Source organism: Rhinichthys klamathensis, unplaced genomic scaffold (genome assembly GCF_029890125.1).
Source record: "Rhinichthys klamathensis goyatoka isolate OS25496 unplaced genomic scaffold, OSU_Roscu_1.1 h1tg000251l_1, whole genome shotgun sequence".
NCBI lineage: Eukaryota > Metazoa > Chordata > Actinopteri > Cypriniformes > Leuciscidae > Rhinichthys > Rhinichthys klamathensis.
The window spans coordinates 219,262-242,529 of record NW_026606773.1 but is presented as its reverse complement, the minus strand read 5'-3'; the positions used below and the strand labels follow the sequence as shown (position 1 = coordinate 242,529).

The 23,268-nt window shown below is 37.1% G+C and overlaps 1 protein-coding gene across 12 annotated transcripts in view; it reads left to right on the top strand.

Moving 5' to 3' along the window:
• Positions 1 to 23,268, top strand: part of mrtfaa (myocardin related transcription factor Aa) — a 49,589-nt gene that overhangs the window by 15,530 nt on the left and 10,791 nt on the right. For 8 of the 12 annotated variants that reach the window (XM_056266627.1, XM_056266620.1, XM_056266628.1 and 5 more), the window contains exons 4-8: positions 5,651 to 5,716; positions 18,610 to 18,665; positions 18,739 to 18,814; positions 18,972 to 19,133; positions 20,990 to 21,147. In XM_056266627.1, the coding sequence (XP_056122602.1) occupies positions 5,651 to 5,716; positions 18,610 to 18,665; positions 18,739 to 18,814; positions 18,972 to 19,133; positions 20,990 to 21,147 (518 nt within the window). Of the gene's footprint in view, positions 1 to 55; positions 330 to 5,070; positions 5,156 to 5,185; positions 5,267 to 5,650; positions 5,717 to 18,609; positions 18,666 to 18,738; positions 18,815 to 18,971; positions 19,134 to 20,989; positions 21,148 to 23,268 lie in introns of those variants that run through there. The other 4 variants (XM_056266623.1, XM_056266626.1, XM_056266631.1 and 1 more) reach the window with 4 other exon arrangements.

The following is a 23,268-nucleotide window of genomic DNA, read 5'->3' as shown; positions in this document are numbered from 1 at the left end:
CTACTCTCTTTTTTCCTCATCCGGATTCGTGTGGACAGATCAGCAGCTTGGGTGTTCTACGTAAATGTCTGAAATGATGAAATATGAAAGACACAAAGGCTAAATTAAGTTTTTGAACTTGAACGTCTCTTTGAAGGAAAAGCAGTGAAGCACTTCTTGCCGCAGAAAGATTAATTTACCTTTTGGAAACATGACCACCATGCTGGACACCAGCTCTTGGCTCCACGTTGGCCCCGCCCCTTTTGGATCTGCTCCAGTCAGCCGTGTCATGAGGAAAAGAGCTGTCCGATTGGACCGTGAGCGGCGTGCTTGCCTGAGTCTGAGAGAAGGTGTGGAGTCGTGTTGCATGTATGCATTCAGACCGACAAATACACTTAAAGCCTTTAGCAAGTGTCTGAACAAGGCCCTAACTCAACCGCATAGATCAACCTTTATACAGACATGAACTGTGGGGTGCTATTGCGGATTTAAGCACATTTATCATATAAATATTGATATATTATTGGATATGTCATGCCTAAAGCATGTTGTAAAACTATGTACGTACGCCACCAGTTAAAAATCATAAATTTATTTTTTATGGTCAGTTTTCTCTTTAAGGTCAAATACCATCATAATAGAGCAACAGTTTGAACAGAATATTGCTAAGAAAGTTAGTATATCTTTATAGCATGAATAATAACACACCTTATTTAGTGGCACAGAAGTTTGAGAGTAACTATATTGCCCTCTGGTGTACTGAGTTTTGTTACTTTAAGACTAATACATGAGCGTATTTTAAGTATGTTCAGCCAGGTCATACTTTGCCCAAGTGCTCATGTACTTGCATAGAGAATGTTTCTAGTCTAATACAGTCTACAAACGTGCAACTGTGCAGTTATAGAAAATCTATCAAAACCCAGTATCTTTCTTCTAAGCCTGTTTTACATTCATTAATGCTTTTTTTTTAAAAGTTTAGAAACAAACACACAATTAGGTGTATAACTACCAAATTGGCTGTGGATTAGCAATCAGATCTAATTAGATCAAATGTGAGCTGTGATGTTGTTTTATTGAATATTTTATCAGTGAGATATGTAAACACAGGCGTGATCCACTGAGCTGTTTGCACGTGTGTGTGTGGTCGTGCGTGCTGTGCTTGGCATGCCATAGGTGATAAGGGAACCAGAGTGATGACATTTCTCTTGATCCAGGATGAAGAAGCATCAGCTCATGCATGCACACACGCACATATGCTTTAACAGCACATTTAGGTGTCCTGCAGGTTGCAATTTGAAACGTGAGGCATAAATTACAATGATATCCCCAATAACTCAGCGGCAGCTCAGCAGCCTGCCATACAGATTGAGTGTCAGGTACAGAATAACTGTCAGGACAGATGCAAATAGAAACATATGGAGTACAAGGTATCAAGAAAAATGGAGAGATTCCAAACAACTACACAAGTCTTGCATTGTGAGCTTAACTGTGATATTTGTGGTAAGAACATTAGAAACCATAAGTAAAGCAACTCTTTTAAAGGGGTTAGATAAGTTTATATTCTGCCTTTGTTGAATCCTTGATTCTGATTGTTTGACACATTTTGCAGGATATTGATTAACTTTCTTTGACTACATGGCTATAGTAGTTTCAGGTTTATAAAATATATATCATATAATATTTTAATTTATGCCCTTTTGGGGAGACATTATGTGGAGGTCACATGCATACGCAAGTGTATAATTCACTATCTAGTTGTTTATTTTAGTATTATTTGGTTTAAGAAAAATATGACACTTCATTAAATAGTAATTTTAATATTTTAGTTTCATATTACTTAAAGGGGTGGTTGATTATGTTTTCAGATTCTATCTTAGTGTGTAATGTAATGTTGCTGTATGAGCATAAACAACATCTGCAAAGTTACGACGCTCAAAGTTCAAAGCAAAGGGAGATATTTTCTTTTAAATAAATTGCTTTTTAAGGACTACAACAAACGACTGGTAGGAACTACACAAGCTTCCTCCCGGGGTAGTGACATCACTAACCCTAAAATTTACATAAACCCCGCCCCCGGAACACAATTTATATTATCATGACAGAATATGCTAATCAATGACTAGAAGATTACTACACATAAGCTACAAACATTCATCAACTAACCATTCAGAAATGTTACATGTAATCACTTCTTCTTGAGTCTCTCCATCATTGTCTGACTCCCGTTTGAACATAAAAGGCTAAACGTTTTTGAAATTTTCAGGGCATGTCTGTGTGAGTGCAAGCTGTTGAAGCTCCGCCCTCTGTGCCGGGAGCAGCAGCTCATTTGCATTTAAAGGGACAGACACAAAAACGTTGCGTTTTTGCTCCCCCTCAAAAAGTGACAACTTTAACATGCTATATAAAAATATTGGTGGGGTATTTTGAGCTAAAACTTCACATACACACTCTGGGGACATCAGAGACTTATTTTACATCTTGTGAAAAGGGTATTATACCACCCCTTTAAAGGGTAAGCTTTGTAACTGTGTGGCAAATTAATTTATGGGATATAATTACATATAGGCTATAGTACTATATTTTTTCTATATTTTTGCTTTTCATCTATGTTACTATTTGCATATTACATGTATAATATTTATATATAAATTATATTTACAAATAAATTATATTTTATATGTGATTTCGCAAGAAAGTTTTATTACTCATAAAAGCCTAAAAATATTTTAACTGTTAAACTGAGTTAAATTATAAACAAATGTGCCATTGATTATTTAGAAGCATCGTCAACATGGGATTAGGAGAAATTACAAAACCTAGAGCAGAATATTAGGGTGTTGGGCTTGTGTACATTGTACAGCCTATTTAGGATCTGCATCCCTTTATTCTCCTCATTTGTTCACACTCTTCAGGTCTATGATGTTGATTCATTTTTCACTTAAATACGGATGAAGTGTTTTTTTTGCTGCAATTTGTGCTGAAACAACTAAGAATTCACACAGACGTCACATCATACACACACAATCTTGCCAGACTAACTTTAGATCCTTAATACTGTGATTATGAGTCATAGGCCTTAATTCTTTTGCTTACGATGGGTGTGACGATCATTAACTCGCAGTGTTGAGGTTTAATGTCTGTTAGCACCGTTGTCTCCCTGAAACGTTTGCACACGTAAGCCATCTCGATTTCACCTCCCGAGCATCTTTAGTGACCTCATGCCAGATCAAAATTCAGAAGCCCATCAGCTGTTGTGTTGATCAAACGTCAGATCACAAGTTAGCTGGGCAACAGGTGCGACACTGGCTCTATTCCACAACACAAACAGGTGCTATAGACGCTTGGTTAATAAATCTAACCGTACTGACAGGTTCTGACCTCAACAACAGTAGCCATGTTAAAAAACACCTCTTCGGGCTTTAATGGTTGTCAAATTAATGTTAAAAATGATTTTGTTATACAAACTATGGTACCTAACTCTATACTGTATTTTATTTACAATTTATTTAAATGGTTAGTTCACCCAAAAATGTAAATTCTGTCATCAATTACTTTTGTTCATCTTTGAAACACAATTTAAGTAATTTTTTTTTAAGAAATCTGAGAGATTTTGGTCACTCCATTGAAAGTCTATTCATCCTAAACTCTGATGCTTCAAAACGTTCATAAAGAGATCATAAAACGACTCCTTATGAATCGAGCAGTTTAATCCAAGTCTTCTGAAGAGACACGATCACATGATGAACACATTTGATTTAGGCTTTTATTCACATATAAACACTGATCAGCGAACACACAAACAGAAACTCATCCGTACTTGCTTGACGCGAGAGAATCAACTTCATTAGTTCTTGTGGAAGTGTGATAAAAGCCTAAATTAAATCTGTTTTTCATATAAAGCGATCGTCTCTTTTCAGAAGACTAAACCGCTTGATTCATATAGATTTATTTTATGATCTCTTGATCTCTTCATGAACATTTTAAAGCGTCAGAGTTTTGGGTGAATAGACTTTCATTGGAGTGATAGATTACATTAGAAATATCTTCATTTGTGTTTCGAAGATGAACGAAAGTGTTTGTAACAACACGAAGGTGAGTAATTGATGGCATTTTTTGGGTGAAGTAACCCTTTAATGGATATTAATAAACAATATTTAATACAAATGTTGTATCTATCATATTTTGTTAATATGGCAGACTGGATGTTTCTCTTTTCTATGTATTAGTAGCTCTTACTGTAGTTCCACTAACATCTAGATTCATGTTCACTTTACACCACCACCACACGGTTAATGACGACCCCAGGGAGCAAATGTGACAAAATGTCAGATGCGAGAACCAAAACCACAGCTAGAGATGGCTCGATTTAGTCTCGTATCATTTTATTAATCTAACACAGAGAGGCCTGTTCCCTCCACATGGTGTTTAGTTGCAGATTTGTTACATTGACGACTTGGATATGCATTCTCATATACGGTATGTTTGAAACCGGCAGGGTTATAATGCCAAAATACGATTCTGATGCTTTATGTTTCTGATAAAACCACTGGCACATGGCAAACATTTTTTTAATTGCACTTCTGTTGGTGTTTCTTCTAATGAAGGAGATTGATGATTGACTTTTGCACGACATTTGTAGTTCGGATAATGACGATACTTTAATGCTGTTGACGAACTTTGGTTAATCCAAATATGAGCCAATGAGCAAGAACCTTGTGCTGTTTCCTTATTTCACCTCATGTATTGTGGCTTTACTGCTAAATCACTTGATTAACATAATGTATGTTGTTACTGTATCTTTGAGGTTTCAGTCCAACCCCAGATAACCTGAGAAAATGTTTGCTTGAAGTGTAAATATCCATAACTCCAGCATCTATATTGTATTATTCATGGTAGAAGTGCCAGGATCATTTTAATACAAGTTTTAAGGTTAAATCGCAATATAGATTCAAACACTCTTCAAGGCAGTTTCATGGAATTGACAGTCTTTCTTCCTGTGGTAAGCCGTGGAAACATTTCACGCACTTGCTTCTGTTTTTAATTGTATGTAGAAACAGGAAGAGGAAGTATGTTGTAGTCTGTACTCTCTCCTCTATGACTGATAAGCTCTCTGTCGGCTGTCAGGAAGAGCTTGTTCGAGGGGAGGATGAAGGAGACAGATCGAGCTGCTCGCCGGGTATTTGATCAACTTGTGTGTCTTCTGTCATGATGTGTTTCCTTACGTTTATAGCCTGCTGTCTCCTGAACATGCAAATATTGAGGCGTCGAATCATTTTCTGAAGAGTTCGTAAAGTTTTTTTCAGTTCAGATGTGTTTCTGTTTTGAGAGATTCAAATGTGTTTATTGCACAAGACCTTTTTGCACTCTTGTGGTTTTTTTTACTGGGTTTGCAGTCTATGAAATGTTTAATTTTTGTGTGTATATAAGTATAGATTTGTATTTGTGCACTTTTGACGTACAGTTGATGCTTTTTCTGAATCTAAATGTACAGTTTATCAGTCTTTTCATTGTGTAACAGTGCAACATTATATCCCAATAATTGATGAAATGAGTTTGAGTATTTTTAACCCTCTTTGTTAACCTGTTGTTTAATTCAGAGTTGAATCAGAGTCGTTTTGATCCTTTGATAATTGAATATATCTTCATCTTTGACTCTATTTTTTTCTTCTAGTGCTCCAACTCAAACTTCAGCAGAGACGGACTCGAGAAGAACTGGTTTGCCAGGGGATCATGCCACGTAAGAACCACTCACACTCTCCTAGTAGTACTAGTTAATGGTCTGTTGTTATTTTGCACTTCTGTTAGTGGATCTTTCTGTAGTACATCTCAAATGTTCTGTTCCTTGAAGGTGTTTTTCCTTCTTTTGCACAAGTTTCGTCACACCTGGCACACGGTTTTCATCCTTAAATGAATCTGGGTAAAATGTAGTTGCTTTGTGGTTAAACTTAGCAGATATAGCTAGTCTCTGTCATCCTGTCTAAGATGCTGATTTGGTTTGGTAAACATAAGATAGAGTCGAACTCACTTCCTTTGTGCTGTGGTTTCACAGAGCATGAAAGGTCGGCCCATTCATCTCAAAACTACAACTTTTCTGCTTAACTGTCGGGTCATCGTTATTCTAATGGTGCCTACGCACTCGATTTTGTCAAAAATGTTTCCATCCTGTGTTGGCTGGAGATGTATGATTTGATTTAAGTCAGTTAAAATTAAAAGATAGTTTAATTTGAAGTTAAACGAGTACCTAGAGGTCTCACCCACACACAGATCCCAGTGTATGTTTGAATACACATACTTCAAAAGTAACTCAGCTTGAATAACTCAACAAATCTCTCACTCTTTTCCTTTTGTACTTGTTCTCCTTCACCAAATCTCATATAGAAGAATGGCCAAATTATATGTAATTACTTGAGTTACATCTCATAGCTAAGTTGGTCATTGCTAAGATGTTGTGCAAGCAGATTTTTTGACATTTGGAATTCGTGTCTGCTGATGTTATTTGGGACTTTTGTCATTTTTAAGCCGTTTTTGGATCAGTGCACGTAAGCAGCCAGGTTCATGATGGTTCTGGTATGCTTATAAGTTTTTTTTTTTAGTAGTTGTCAAGTTTAGCCAGGTGAGAAGTTTGAGTCACGCCATTCTATGTCGGTGGTGAGTCTGAGATAGTCATGTTAAGCGTCTTGTTCACACATAACTGAGACTTTAACACTAAACTTCCCTCACACAGGATGCAGTTTAAAAAATGCAACTCTTTTAGACACATAAGCCGGGGACGCACTAAAACGCCTGTAAGACCAATTAAAAATGTAATTTGATATATACGACTGGACTGATCATGCCCAAAACCCGCCAAGTCAGAGAGTTGCGTTCAGTCGGTGTTCTCAGTCGGTGTTTAAAACCTGCTGCAGTCGTTGCGAACAGTCTGTTGTGTGTTCAGTTCAGTCTTAGAATGTTTCAGCTAGTCGTTAAGTGTTTCGTCGGCATTAAAAGATCTGAATATTTAAAGTAATTAATTTATCAGCCTTCAAGAATATTATAAACACTTTTGCATTGACTATTATGGGTTATTCTGATGTACTCCTATAATAGTTGTACACAGGGCTTGACATTAACAACCAAATGCGGGTGGATTTCAGCAGTGATGTTTAAAGCAGTCACTCCTATTAGCCACTTTGGCAGGTTGAATTTTATATAATATACATTTTCAACTGTAGTCTATTAATAATGCATCTAAGTGCAATCTAGTGTTGTCAAAAATAATGATTTTTCGGTATATCGATACTGAAATATTTGAAACTATTCTGCAGGATACACAACACAATTCCAGCTGCGCGTTCTCGCTCTCTAATCTCTCCGACAGCGAGTGACACAAACCCGCATCCCTTTACTCACTCGTTTCATTTGCTCCGGATGAATATTGTTGGTTACAGGGCTTGAATTTTGCCATGGGATTGCGCGTATTCAGCATAATACCCCATGTTATCTAATGATGTAAAAATTGTGAATTTTTGTGAATTGAACAGTGAAAATGCTGAGTAGCTAGTAACTTTAGAAAACCACTAGCCACAGTGGCTGGTGAGCAATAAAGTTAATTTCAGGACAAGCCCTGGTTGTGTATTAGATATAAACTTCTGAGAATATCTAGTGGAGAATAAATAGTTTTATAATCCAAATGATCGGACTGATGTGATGCTTGAAGCTATAGAACATAAACCATTCCCTTGCTCTGGCCCTTCATCTGAATCTGAATGTGAGTTTGCATTTTGAATATTTATTTAAAGGTCTTAAATTTCATTCTTTCAAATGTGTAAGTACCCTGTAACCATGTCATGTTGTCTGTAACCATGTCCCCTGTAACCATGTCATGAGATCTGGTCTAGCTAATCAGAGATCTAAGAGCCATTTACAGTAGGAAATATGATAGTTTAGTATTTTAGTTTACTGTTTGAATTGGTAAAAAAAAATTGATGTCAATTTATGTTTGTTTTGTATTAACCATTGGTTGTGTGAGTGGCTCTTTAAGAAGCCACGTTGAAAAGTGGAACCACCAAATGCTTGCTTAATATCTCTTCTTAGAATCATCTTAAAAAGAAAAAGAAATGAAAAGCAGAAACAGAGGGTTCAAATGAGGTGGTGCTGCCCTTTAGTAGTTTTATGTAATACTTCATACTGGTCCCATAATATCTTCCAGCATCTGTGATCCAGTTTGAACCCAGTGTCTGCTGATATCAGCATCTCACTTGGCAGTGGCACACTGACTGGACTGTCAACACTGTTCAACCAACAACAATAATGCCATAGAAAACACAGTCTAAGAAGCAATTTCCTTTATTATCTTATCTATTTTTTTATTTATAATTTTTTTATTTAATTGGAGTTTTTATACATTTATTTTTAATACAATGCATACAATTAATCAGCGAAAAAGGAGGTTTGGGAAACCTGTTTGAAAACAGGATTCTACTCGTCTCACGTTAGCCACTCTACATGGGCGCTCGCTCTAACATTAATGTTAACCTAGAATAATGTGCGCATATCTAAGTGTTTGTGTGGAGAGTGGAAGCTAAATTAGTACAGCACTTGCAGCATGACATGTTTAACTTCACGTGTATTTCTCTCTGTAGACGCTATACTGCGGATATGAGAGTCAGTGTCATTATCTTTGCTGGCGACATTGAACATTACATATTAATAAATATATTTAACCCTTAAAGACCTAGAACATTTTTGGGGCACCTGACTCAACTGTCTTTTTCTTTGTTTTTCTAACCATTATAGCAGTCAGCATCAAGTGCCATATATCATTTTATAAAACGGATAATTCGCGTCCTTGATTCTGATTGGTTGAGCCGCGTTCGAAGCCGTTGTAAATTACTCAACAAATATACACCTGTGACCGCATTACATTAGTATTACTGCGCAACTGCCGTTTGTGATTCTTTGTGGCTGCATGTGTTGCTTGGCAACCTCTTTAGAACTACATTGCTTGGCGGAGGAATAAATGTGTTATAACGTTATATTTTTTTGTTTGTGGTGTTTATTTTATGAATAAAATAAATATTAAAATGAATATTTTTATGGAGTAACCGTTTTATAAAAGCAATAAGCCCCTTGAAGCCGTGTCCGCTTCGCGTCATGCTTAACAACGCCCCTTAGCTGTTCTAAATTCACTGTAAAACACGGCTTCGCTTATTGCTTTATTAAACAGGAGAACTTGAAGTTTCAATCTAGCTTATTTATATTCCCAATTTTACATTTATTTTGTCTGGGAATGGATGAATTTACCAGATTTAAGAAAAACAACAGTTTTTTTTTTTTTTACTCCACTCAAACAGAACCTCCTAAAGTTTGGATTTTTTTTCCTTTTAGAAAGTTATACTTGGATATTCTAGATTTCCAGATGAAATTTTGTCTACATGTAACAATCCCTAAGCAAGTTATAGCCATTTATTACACCATTATTAGTGTTTTTTATTTACTGACAATGTAGATGTGTCCAAAAAAAGTTCAGAAAGTAAAGTAAATAGAAACATTGTTATATAATAATAGAACACTGGATCAAAGTGCCTTTATATATAACTGGGACATTGTGTAGCGACTCGTTTGAAAACATACATTTCAGTGCCTCATCCGATGTGTAAAGCAGTTTTGTACTTGTTTTTGATTTATGTTATCCTTTGTCAGAGAGTGCTCTCATGCAAATCTGTTATTTTGTGTTTGTTTTCATGCACGCAAATATGCATGCACACACACTCACGCAACTACTTTCAATTTGCGTCAGTTAAAATTTCCAAAGAAAGATGCTAATTGGTGGTGCAAAAGACCAAAACCTATGTTTATTGGTTGAGTAGATGATAGCTTCAACCAATCTGGGGACGGGGGTGGGACTAAGAATCTGTCCGACTGAGACACACGCGATACCACAGAAAAGCAGGGAATCTCCTCTTTACAAGACTACAAATTGGATATGGGGTTCAAAAGTTATTAAACCTTTAAGAACAATAGTTATTTTTAGCCACGTGTGACTATCTCGGTTGTTAAGGGTTAAGTAATTAATTAGTATCATAAACAAGCAAATAGTCGACTAATGGCTTAAATGAACGACTACAAGTCGACTAGAAAAATCTTCTACAAAACATGAGTCTAGAAAGCATGGGTCTAAGATGAAGATATTTTGTGCGCTCTTACTCGTTATGAGGGCATGACTAGCCATGCTCTTCATTGGGTGGGTTACACACACACACACATACTCGGTTGAGTCAGTGAGCAGGTGATAAGCAGTGTATTTAAATACATGCCATGTTTCCCATTATATCTGTTAGTAAAAGGTCAGACGCCTGCTATACTCATCAAAGCCATTTGCTGTCCAAATCCTTTTGATTATACAAAGCTAACCACATACTCTGTAGAGAGAATATAGCAAGTTGTTTGGATAGAAATGGTCTTTCCAAAATAGAAATAAACACCAATGACAGCAGATGGCAACTTAAAAGGGGATCTTTACAGCTCTCACCCAATAACTGTCTGGATCTAAATATGGATCCCAAGGGGAAGGGAAAGCCACCAGCAAATCTGCAAATGTGTATCTGCTCTTTTAGAGTATTCCTAGGCCCTACTTTCACTGTCTTCTCCCTTTCACTTCCTGTGTGTGTCTGCACTTCCTGTCAACTTGAATGCCCTATTTCACTCTTATCTGCCTTGTCTGATGATCACCCTTGACTGCGTCGACATGCTTCCCCCATTCAAATACATTATTACAACCTTAGAAATAAGGACAATTTGACCTCTGATGCATCAGAATCATCAGGCCTGATTGTAGATTTATATTTTTGAATTGAATGCTTTTCTTCTAATTTAGATTTTTTTGTCATCAGTTTTCAGTCTAACTAGTTTTAGCTTTTTTTAATAGGCCTTTTATTTTATTTTTATAGGCCTAGTTTAAGTTTAGTTAGTTTTAGATTTAGTTTTAGGGTACCGGTAACACTTTATTTCGATAGTCCACTCCACTTTAGACATTTTGCTGACTATAAATAACTTTGCAAGTACATGCCAATTTATTCTACTAACCCTGAACCTTAACCTTACAGTCCTTACTACCTTAACCTTACAGTCCTTACTGAACCTTACTAATACTCTGAGAGTTAGTTAGCATGTGATTGCACAGTAACTTACAGTTAGTAGAATGTCTGAAGTGGACACAAAAATCTAAATAAAGTGTAACCACTTCTGGTTGTGTTTATGTATTTTTGTAATGCCAAAGAGTACTAAATGATGTCATTACAATTGTCAGGGCTTTCTATAAAAGTCACATGTTATAAAATAGTTTGAAATATGACACTATATTATACTTATATTGACTATTCTGCATCAAAAACTAAAATCAATTTGTGGGCAATTTTAAATATTTCTTTAAAGGGATACTCCACTTTTTTTGGAAATAGGCTCATTTTACAACTCCCCCAGAGTTAAACTGTTGAGTTTTACCGTTTTTGAATCCAATCAGCCGATCTCCGGTTCTGGCGGTACCACTTTTAGCATAGCTTAGCATACATCATTGGAGTGGACAAGACCATTAGCATTTCTAAAAGAAAAATGACCAAAGAGTTTCGATATTTTTCCTATTTAAAACTTGACTCTTCTGTAGTTACATCGTGCACTAAGACCGACGGAAAATGTAAAGTTGCGATTTTCTAGGCTGATATGGCTAGGAACTATACTCTCATTCCTGCGTAATAATCAAGAAACGTCACTGCCGTACCATGAGTGCAGCAGGCGTAATGATATGACGCAGCGCCTGAAAATAGTCCCGTTGTGTTGACGGAAGGTGGCCTATTTTCAGGCGCTGCGTCATATCATTACGCCTGCTGCTCTCATGGTACGGCAGTGACGTTTCTTGATTATTACGCAGGAATGAGAGTATAGTTCCTAGCCATATCAGCCTAGAAAATCGCAACTTTACATTTTCCGTCGGTCTTAGTGCACGATGTAACTACAGAAGAGTCAAGTTTTAAATAGGAAAAATATCGAAACTCTTTGGTCATTTTTCTTTTAGAAATGCTAATGGTCTTGTCCACTCCAATGATGTATGCTAAGCTATGCTAAAAGTGGTACCGCCAGAACCGGAGATCGGCTGAATGGATTCAAAAATGGTAAAACTCAACAGTTTAACTCTGGGGGAGTTGTAAAATGAGCCTATTTCCAAAAAAAGTGGAGTATCCCTTTAAATTGTATTATTTGAAAAATGTGTTTTTCCGAATAAGTTAATACAAATGTTTGGATGTATTTTAAGTTTACGTTACGTTAATGATGCTAATAACACTATGTTTGTTGGTGATTGATTTAGTCAGTAGACGTGTTACTGTTGAGAATCGTTTAAATCTGTGTTATTAGCGCAGTGAATCGCATATCCAGGATGCAGTTCAGAAAGGAAACCTGAAGATTTGAGCCTGAGTCTTGATGTGGATGTGGTTACAGGGACTGTCTGATTACATAACATAAAACAACACGAAATGTCTTTGGGCACTGCATAAAGCCTCTACAGGCATCTATGAATGCAGTTATAAGAGGTTTTACAACACAAACCAATTGTGTCTGTGCCCTAATTTTCACCTTTTCTGCCTTAGTAGTTTCTCACCGGAAGATAAACGACAAACATCGCCATGTTTTTGACTGTGGCGGACCATTGTGAATGTCAGCTTTAGTAATTGGTCTGTCCCAAGATTTTGATGTCAGATAAAGCAACTGTATTTGACCCCAATTAAACAATGAATCCCTAATATCAAGATAAGACGTGGTGTTTGGGTTTTAGAGCTGAAAATGATGATGAGAGTTCACACAGATGAAGTGGTTTTTCACACTAACCTCATAATTTCTCTCTCACACACTGTTCTCTCTTCAGGCGGATAACTGCATTCTGTATTTTTGCTGGTCAGGGTTAAAGGGCATTGTGCGTTTGTGTGTTTGAAGTGAAGTGGTCTTAAAAAGTACTTGAATTTAATTGAATCAAATTAAACTTGATTTTACATATTTTTAAATAATTTTACATGATTTGTTTTATATAATTACTGTATAACATTATGAAAAGGAAAGGAACAAAAAAACCTTGCAGTACGCAATAGAAAATAGGGGGGAAAATCATTCTCAGTTGTTTCAGACTGAAAACATTATTTTTAAATACATTTCGCAATATATACACTCACCTAAAGGATTATTAGGAACACCATACTAAAGGCTCGTACACACCGGGACGAATATCGGCGCGCGTTATTCGGCAGCGTTTTTCAACGTGTTTTTTGTGTTCACACCGTTCACAAGCGATTGTCGCTGACGATGAGCCGAGTGAACATGCAAATTCATTCCCTGACATTAGATGGTGCCCATTTGCTCTGCAATACCACTCCATAACATTCTCTTTTATCAAGATTTTTGTAGTCGCTGTCGCGTTTGTCATATAGTTCTTTATGTTCCGACACCAACGAGACCAGCAGCTCTACATTCATCTTGCCTTGCATCTTTCTCATCTTATTTCTTCCCGGCAGTGTAGACCATAGATGTAGACGCTACTTGGCGTATATCTTCTTCGCCGTTACGTATGTGTGCTCGGCAAGACCGTTTTGTGTTTGAGCGCCCCCAAGTTGTGTTTTACTGTAACTTCAGAAGCTCCAGACACGTGAGCAAAAGCGCCAATCTCATTGGTCGGATAGTTTTTGACGAGGCGCGTCAAACCAAAAAAACGACCCCGAGACGTTTTTTAAAAAATGACGCTTTTACGTGTGGCGTTTTTCGTGTCGGTGTGCACACTCACATTGGCGCCCTTTGTTTAGTCACGAGGCGTTAAACGTCGGCGAATATCGCGCGCGAAATTCGTCCCGGTGTGAACAGGGCTTAATACTGTGTTTGACCCCCTTTCGCCTTCAGAACTGCCTTAATTCTACGTGGCATTGATTCAACAAGGTGCTGAAAGCATTCTTTAGAAATGTTGGCCCATATTGATAGGATAGCATCTTGCAGTTGATGGAGATTTGTGGGATGCACATCCAGGGCACGAAGCTCCCGTTCCACCACATCCCAAAGATGCTCTATTGGGTTGAGATCTGGTGACTGTGGGGGCCATTTTAGTACAGTGAACTCATTGTCATCTTCAAGAAACCAATTTGAAATGATTCGAGCTTTGTGACATGGTGCATTATCCTGCTGGAAGTAGCCATCAGAGGATGGGTACATGGTGGCCATAAAGGGATTTACATGGTCAGAAACAATGCTCAGGTAGGCCGTGGCATTTAAACGATGCCCAATTGGCACTAAGGGGCTTAAAGTGTGCCAAGAAAACATCCCGCACATCATTACACCACCACCACCAGCCTGCACAGTGGTAACAAGGCATGATGGATCCATGTTCTCATTCTGTTTACGCCAAATTCTGACTCTACCATCTGAATGTCTCAACAGAAATCGAGACTCATCAGACCAGGCAACATTTTTCCAGTCTTCAACTGTCCAATTTTGGTGAGCTCTTGCAAATTGTAGCCTCTTTTTCCTATTTGTAGTGGAGATGAGTGGTACCCAGTGGGGTCTTCTGCTGTTGTAGCCCATCCGCCTCAAGGTTGTGCGTGTTGTGGCTTCACAAATGTTTTGCTGCATACCTCGGTTTTAACGAGTGGTTATTTCAGTCAAAGTTGCTCTTCTATCAGCTTGAATCAGTCGGCCCATTCTCCTCTGACCTCTAGCATCAACAAGGCATTTTCGCCCACAGGACTGCCGCATACTGGATGTTTTTCCCTTTTCACACCATTCTTTGTAAACCCTATAAATTGAGGTTTATGTTGTGCGTTGCCATGACATTCACGCGAGCACGAAACTACTATGATGGTACCTCAACGTTTAACAGACACACCGTGAAACATTGCAAAAATGAGCTGAAACCGCTGAAACGTGATGCCTGGAAAATGCAAGTTTCAAGATATTTGGCTCACCAAAGAAGATTACAAAGAATGCTTGTTAAGATAATGTAAACCCATGAGGCTCATTACATGAGCCTAAGCTCTTTTCAGTAAAATCCATGAAGATAATATCAGATCATTTTAGAATACAGTATAGGATGTACCGGATATTCTTCAGTTTTATGCAAAACAGAAATACAAATAGAATATCAGATCTCCTTCATATGGCCAAAAATAAATGCAAAAAAGCAGTTTTTGCATAGTTGTGTTTGACACATGAAAACTTCAAATTCAAGGACCTTCCAGGTCCAATACCCTCAAATTCAAGGACACATTTCGAATAAGAGCAAGGTAACATCGTGTTACCTTGTAAGATACATTGTTACAGTTTTCATGTGTCAAACACAACTATGCAAAAACTGCTTTTTTTGCATTTATTTTTGGCCATATGAAGGAGATCTGATATTCTATTTGTATTTCTGTTTTGCATAAAACTGAAGAGTTAATGCTGCGCAGTTTTACAACGTTATTTTTAATGAAATGTTGCAATTCTATATACGTGTGTGTATGTTTATATATATATATATATATATATATATATATATATATATATATATATATACACGTATATAGAATTGCAACATTTCATTAAAAATAACGTTTTAAAGGTAGGGTAGGCTACCAATAGCGAGCTAGCTTTGCAATTAGTTGTTTGTATAATTGTATTAATATTAGACTTTTTAATTAAATTCAGGAAATTCATTGAATCTGAATTAAAAAACTGCAAGCCAATAAAATAACCACACTTTTATTTAAAGAAGGCTAACACACCAAAATTGGACAGAAATATTTAAAAATAATATTAAAGCTACAATATGTCATTTTTTCGCCGCCAGAGGTTGCATTTTCAAAACAATAACAAAGACGAAGCTTGATGACGCTATGAAGGAGAGTGGAACTATGGGAGATGTCGTTTTCACCATCCAGAGATGTATAGAATTCACGAATCATATCAATTATATATCAGCTAATAAATTAGTTTTTGTATTAGGCCTACCTGTATGTTTGATCACACTATTTTATGTCATCGTAATGAATTAGCTGCCAGGAACGTGAAATGTAATGCTATATTAGCCTGTTACTAATATGTGACTATTTGTCAAATGATGTGGTGGGTTAATGCTGCGCAGTTTTACACGTTTAAAGTACTTTTAGCCACGTCGTACTAAAAGTAAATTTGAACAAACCCACAGTATTTACAAGTAATACATAGTAACACATACTTAATTTCACTGCCATAGACTTAGTCACCAGACTTGATAAAAAGTGTTACTGAAGTACAAACAAAGTGCAATATAACTGTAGTGTACAATAAATAATATATATTTGCTTACCTGTCTATTAAAATGCATGCGAGAGCGGAGTCTCTGTGGACAGATCAAGTCCAAGTTTGTTGCGAAGCTCTCTCCATCTCGAAAACGCCACGCCGATATTGATCCTTGTTTTATTTCTCCGTTTGTCCCAAAGCCTGCTTGTCTAAGTTGATCTATGTTTACGTTTTTTGGGGGGATTTTCGCCTATCTATAATCCTATGTGACTGAACAACACAACAGAGGTGTGCGGATATTACATCACTGTTAGGCGACAATGACCAGGGACGAGCCATTATTAAAAACTGGAATTTCTCTGGATTTACAAATCCTTGGGACCTTTTGGGATAATGTTATTGCACAACTGCATGAAATATATCTCACTGTGAAAGTGGTTTTTGAATATTTTGTTACAAAAATCTTACATATTGTGCCTTTAAATATCAGTATATTATTCTTCATTCAATTCTATGCAACATAATCAGAGTAACAGATTTATGTTCACCAATTATCAAAATAATGTATAGTCCTACAAAGCTATTATTATCAGAGCATGTGAGCAGATAGCGGGGAGCGGATCAGTGAACGAGAGGGTAGCGTCATTTTACCAGCGTTGCCACGGCTATACCACACCATGTAACAGCAAAGTACGGTTATTGCAAACAGAAACAAGTCTACTACAGATAAATTTCATGCCGGCACGTCGCTTCAGTTTAATGTTGGACATCTACAAAAAATGCTGCACGAGAGTGAAACCTGAGCGCTGAATACAGAGGAGTGGGGCAGCATAAATTTTAGGCTCATTTTTCTGCCTTTTTTGTCTTTTGATCTAAAACCGAAAATGCCATTTTCGGCAATCGAAATTTTGGTGCATCCCTAATTTCAAACAGGTTGAGGTCTGGACTTTGACTGGGCCAGTTCAACACCTTTGTTCTTTTCTTTTTCAGCTATTCTGTTGTAGATATGCTGGTGTGATTGTGATCATTGTCCTGTTACGTGACCCAATTTGGGCCAAGCTTTAGCTGCCGGACAGATGGCCTCACATTTAACTTTAAAATACTTTGGTTTACAGAGGAGGTCATGGTCGACTCAAAGACTGTAAGATGCCCAGCAGGTCCTGCAGCTGCAAAACCAGCCCAAATATGAGGTGTTTGTGTTGGTATTCTGTGTTTGGTTTTCTCCAAACGTGGCGTTATTAAATGGCCAAACATCTCCACTTTGGTCTCGTCTGTGCAGAGGACATTGTTCCAGAAGTCTTGCTTGTTCAGATGCAACTTTGCAAAACCTAAGCCGTGCTGCCAATGTTCTTTTTAGAGAAAAGAAGCTTTCTCCGGGCAACCCTTCCAAACATGCCATACTTGTTCAGTCTTTTTCTAATTGTACTGTCATGAACTTTAACATTCAACATGTTAACTGAGGCCTGTAGAGTCTGAGATGTAGCTCTTGGTTTTTTTTTTGCGATTTCTCTGAGCATTGCACAGTCTGACCTTGGGGTGAATTTGCTGAGACGTCCAATCCTTTGAAGATTGGCAACCGTCTTGAATGTTTTCCACTTAATAATAACAACAATAATCTTCCTCACTGTAGAATAATGGTCTTTAGATTGTTCGGAAATGGCTGTATAACTCTTCCCAGATTGATGGCAGCAACAATTGCTTCTCTAAGATCATTGCTGCTGTCTTTCCTCCTTGACATTGTGTTTTAACACACACCTGAACGCCCCAGACCAGCAAACTGCCAAAACTTCTGCTTTTATAGAGTTGATCACACTTTCTGATGATCAATTAATCAAAGACATTTGATTAGCAGCGCCTGACAGCTACTTACCCTCCTAATTCATTTGGAAGCAGTAGTTTGTCACACATGGCTTCTCCATTTTGGCCTAGTTTTTGTTAAATAAATAATGACAAGTACTCAGACTGTGAATCTGCTGGGTTAAACTGTCTCTCAGATGTGCCTGTTGCGATATTATTTTTAGATTTTGCATGTACAAATGCGTACGTGCGCTTGAAGTAAAGAGATGCAGTGTAATATGCTGTTCCTGTTTCAAAGTTTTTATATTATATTTTTATTTGTATAAAAATAACATGTTCACCTAATCCAAACTAAAAAGCTATGAAAAGTTTTTGCAAGTTAACACACTGAAGCAAAACCGGTGCCTGCGATCTGCGGCGCAGATCACAAGTTTGCTATTTATGATTTTTCTAATTTACCGAAAATGTTTTCCATTCTCACAGCTCTTTTTTTAAACAGAGAAACTTTATACATTTATATGTCAACTTAGGTTTAATAGTCTTTTCACTTTGTATCTTTTTGCCTTCCAGCACTGAAAAGTTCTGCGTCCTTTCATGAGCAGAGACGAAGTTTAGAACGAGCTAGGGTAAGTCCTACAACAAAGATTTTTGTTTTTTTCACTCTCACTTTATTCCTCATACTTTCCTCCTGTGTCTCAGACTGAGGACTACCTGAAGAGAAAGATTCGCAGTCGTCCAGAGAGGTCAGAGCTGGTCAGGATGCACATTCTTGAAGGTGAGTATTTTAATAACACCCCCTACAGTTCCAACACAGACACACACCTCACAGAGAGAGCAGAGGTTAAGACATATACAGTGGCTTTCAAAAAGTTTCAAACAATATGACAGGGTTATATACAGCATGTTTAACTGTATGTATTTCCTGTATATAGAGACGTCAGCGGAGCCATCTCTTCAGGCCAAGCAGCTTCTGCTGAAGCGAGCTCGTCTAGCTGACGACCTGAACGATAAAATCTCCCAGCGGCCTGGTCCGATGGAGCTCATTCACAAAAACATCCTTCCAGTTCACAGCAGCCTCAAACAAGTCATCATAGGTACTAAATTAAAGCCAGAAAAAACAATAATGATCACACGGCAGAGTAAAAGCTTTATTTAGTTATAGATCAATATACAAGCCGAAAACAATTGACCATTTAACATGAGTGGTAGTTTACCCTTGTATTAGTTCTGTTTAATTTGAATTAATTTACCTTATTAACTTACTTTATACTAATATGCATGTATGTCAAAAAATGTTCATCATTATATTGAATTTCTATAATATATCTAGGACTACAAATAACAATTAGGTTGATAATCTGTCAGTTATTTAATAAATATGTAAAATATTAAATATATAATAATAATAATATACTATTACACATATAACAACTAATCAACAAAACTGATAATAAAAATAATCATGAACCTATTTCTTAGACCGTTACAGTAGGTTTGTGCTTTTGTTTTTCTTTAATATTATATATGAATTTTTTTAACTTATTTATAATTAATATTATTTCTAGTTATTTCAATTGGCAAAAAATGCATTTTGAGAGCAGTTTAAATAGTAATCGCTCATAACGTATGTATAGCATATATATATATATATATATATATATATATATATAATATTAAAGAAAAACAAAAGCACAAACCTACTGTAACTGTCTAAGAAATTGGTTGATGATTATTTTTATTATTAGTTTTGTTGATTAGTTTTTGTAATCATAAATATATTGCCATTATATCAGTCAAAAAAATAGGCATTAAAAAAAACGAATCGGCCCAGCACCAGTTTTGAGTAAAAATTCTCTAAGAAACTCTAAGATAGCGGTTACAACTTTATTGAACTTTCGCACTCTCTTTCATACTCAGCATACTTAATCCATCTAAATCTTTATCTGTCTCTTTATTCACTGTTTTTTGTGAGTGACGAAGCAAAGCAAAGCTCTATTTTAACGAGTTGGATAATTTCCCCTTCAACACTTATATTCACATTTATATTCCTCTCACTCAACATTTCTTCTGGATCATTCGCTTTTTTTCCTCAATCTACAGCATATCCATTCACAGACACGTCAGTTCTCATTCCAGCGCCGCTGTTAGGTGGTATATGCGCATTCATCTTCATATTTATATCCCGCCACATTCCTGCAGCGGTGCAGAGGGCGATAATTTGATGCAGAGTTATGGTAATGAGATCGGTGTGCGTCAAACACCAAGTTAAATTAATTAGAGGGAAATTTACATTCATGTTCATACAGTATATGCCACTCTGTGGTGGCAAGAGTCGATTAACTATGAAGTTTATGCAGCGTCACACAATGCAGCACAGAGAAGGAATGCTAAAAAGATGTTTGCACAGAACGACCTAAACTGTTTTAATCCCTAAATAACCTAATTAGAGGGTTAATGATTATCGGGATAATGCCACACTCTCACAGCACGCTCAAATTAAATAGAAATATAATGCAGCATATTATTCACTATAGTACAATATTAGTGCAGTGTAAGTGAAACAGGGAAATTGTGCTGTTCAGAGGTTTACTTCGTACTTTTTCTTATTTAAGATCACTGAGCATTTCTATTTCTAAAACAATTTATTCATTTATTTATTTAATGGCAAAATGAAAAATCCCATGTTTTAGCTATAGGCATGAATCGTATTTCTTTACTTATTTCATTATACCTGGCAGAAAAAAAGTGAAATGCAATTGTGAAAATAAACACTCTTTAAAATGCAAAAATACATTGAAAATAAACTAAATAAAAGAGTAAAAACATGTTTTATGTGCCTGTCATCAACCTCCTGGATCATCCTAGCACCCACCACTGATGTTGCCTTTAGAAAATGTTCAAATCTTGCATGTTTACTCTAACCATCCTTGTTTCGCTCTCTCGTTTTCAGAGACGGAGTTTCCAAAAGTAGAAGCGGAGAACTCTTCGTTTGATGAGGAAAGCAGTGACGCTTTCTCACCAGAACAGATACTCTGTCAGGACTCTCCCCTTGTCCACGCCCACTTACCTTCTCCGCCTGAGATACCAGCAAATGAAACACCAAAACAGGTGCCATATCATAATTTGCTCATATAAAATTATACCTCAGAGTGATGGAAGTATACTTTAGGCTATTGCAGCGTCGACATGAAGCATTTTAGCTCATTTAAGACTGTGCTTAGGAGGATATTTGCCCAAAACAGACATTTTGACAATTTTGTGTGGTTTTTTGTATGTTCAAGCACAATAAGAGGCAAAATGAGAACTCAAACCGGTGCAGGCACACTGTTTGAGAACTGCTTCACAGACAGCGCACCAGTACCGAATTTACGCGCTTGAATGGTTCAAAAAGTACTTGAATGAATGAATTATGATCATAGGATAGGCCTACATGCGAACCATCCTTGGCCAGCCGCTCTCTCTCACTTCACGAAGCTGGTAATCCAGAAAGCGGGATCATGCACTGTAACGCTAGCCAAAGCATGTAAAAAAAAAAAAAAAGATGCTGCATTAATTGTGTTAAATATTTGTAATGTGTTATTAAGAAAGAAAATATTAATCAGAGAACTTTACAGGCCTAAAATATATATATATAATATATAAAAAAACAATAAAAAATCAAATATAAATACGAGATATTTATATTTACGAGCAAATAGCTGATAAAATAAGTTTTAAGTTGAAGTACTAAAATACTTAAAGTGACATAAAATTAAAGCTAAATAGAAATATCTTAAAATAACAAATGACAAAAGCACATAACAAAATTATTAAACAAACTAAAATTGAAATGAAATCTGAAAATTTAAAAATAAAGGTTAATTCATATTAATATATGTAAGGATTAATTGTCAACTCGAAGCGATAATTCAATAATTCAATGGCCCGGAGTCAATTATTCCGCTTATTCTACTGTTACCACACCTCAAGACATTGTTCAGATCATGTATTTCAAGACATTTGTCAGGTTTTTGTCCTTAAAACTCTCTTGTGTGTAGGACTAATCTCTTACACATCTCATCCCACGCCTCCATTGCTAATTGACGTCATTTTAGAGCTATGGAGGTTTGAGCCACTGATAGCGGACTAATGCTGTTATTAGAGAGAGAGAGAGAGAGAGAGAGAGAGAGAGAGAGAGAGAGAGAGAGATTAAGCGTATGTTGCCTGAGTTTGTGTCTCTCAACAGTGTTCGTCTCTATTGTAAGTAGTTTATCTGGTCCAAGAACAACGCCATTATCTCGCTAGTGTGAAATATCCGTACACAATAAAACGTAATTTTGTGGCAAAAACATGTAAATAATTTGTCTTTTTTATCCTATTGTTTACTATTAGGGATGGGGCCGATCCGATCCAGTATCGGTATCGGGACCGATACCAGCGTAATTCACGTATCGGATTTTCCCGATCCAACCTGCGGAGATATCCGATATCCATGAGCCATGTCTGCGCTTTAACGTAGTCTGCTGAAACGACTCCAAAAGTGATTCCCGCGGCCCGCCGGCTAGTCTGCTAGCTGGCTGCAAACTGTGGAATGGATATCCTGAACGGAGGTGCGGCTCAATGAGACACAGAGACCCCCCCTCAGGAAATCCATTCCGCAGTTTGCAGCCAGCTAGCAGGATAGCATTGAGCTGCCAACATGTTCGCTGTGTGGAAATCCTATGGTGGAAATACTTCACACTGGAAACACCACAGCAGAGCAAGACAGCAAAATGCAATGTTTGCAAAGCCGTATTAATTAAACCATTTGTCTGTGATGCATGTTTGCTATTCGCAGTCCAGAAGAGAAAGAGAGAGATCTCTCACGCGGTGCCACAGCGCGCACAACACGACAGCCCATCAGCATGATCGGTGATTGTTGTAAAATGCAGTCTCTACTGTTGCTAAATTGCGGGACGCTTTTAATAATAAAAAAAGCTATTAAAAGCACAAAAATCTGCGCAAGAGAAGCTGTTCCCGCGTCGCGCGCTCCGAAACAGACCGCAACGAGACAAGCACATTATACTTTGGGCTTCATATGCACGTCTAAACGATCAAATGTAGCCTACACAAAAATGTCAAAATGACCGGCTTGGAGATTCCCTTAAACAGTTTGTCTAAAATGGACGTAGTTATGGAAATAGTTGGGAGAAAATATGGTGCACTCGTTCTTAAAGGGGAAGCAGTCTAATAAACATGCTGACGATTGCT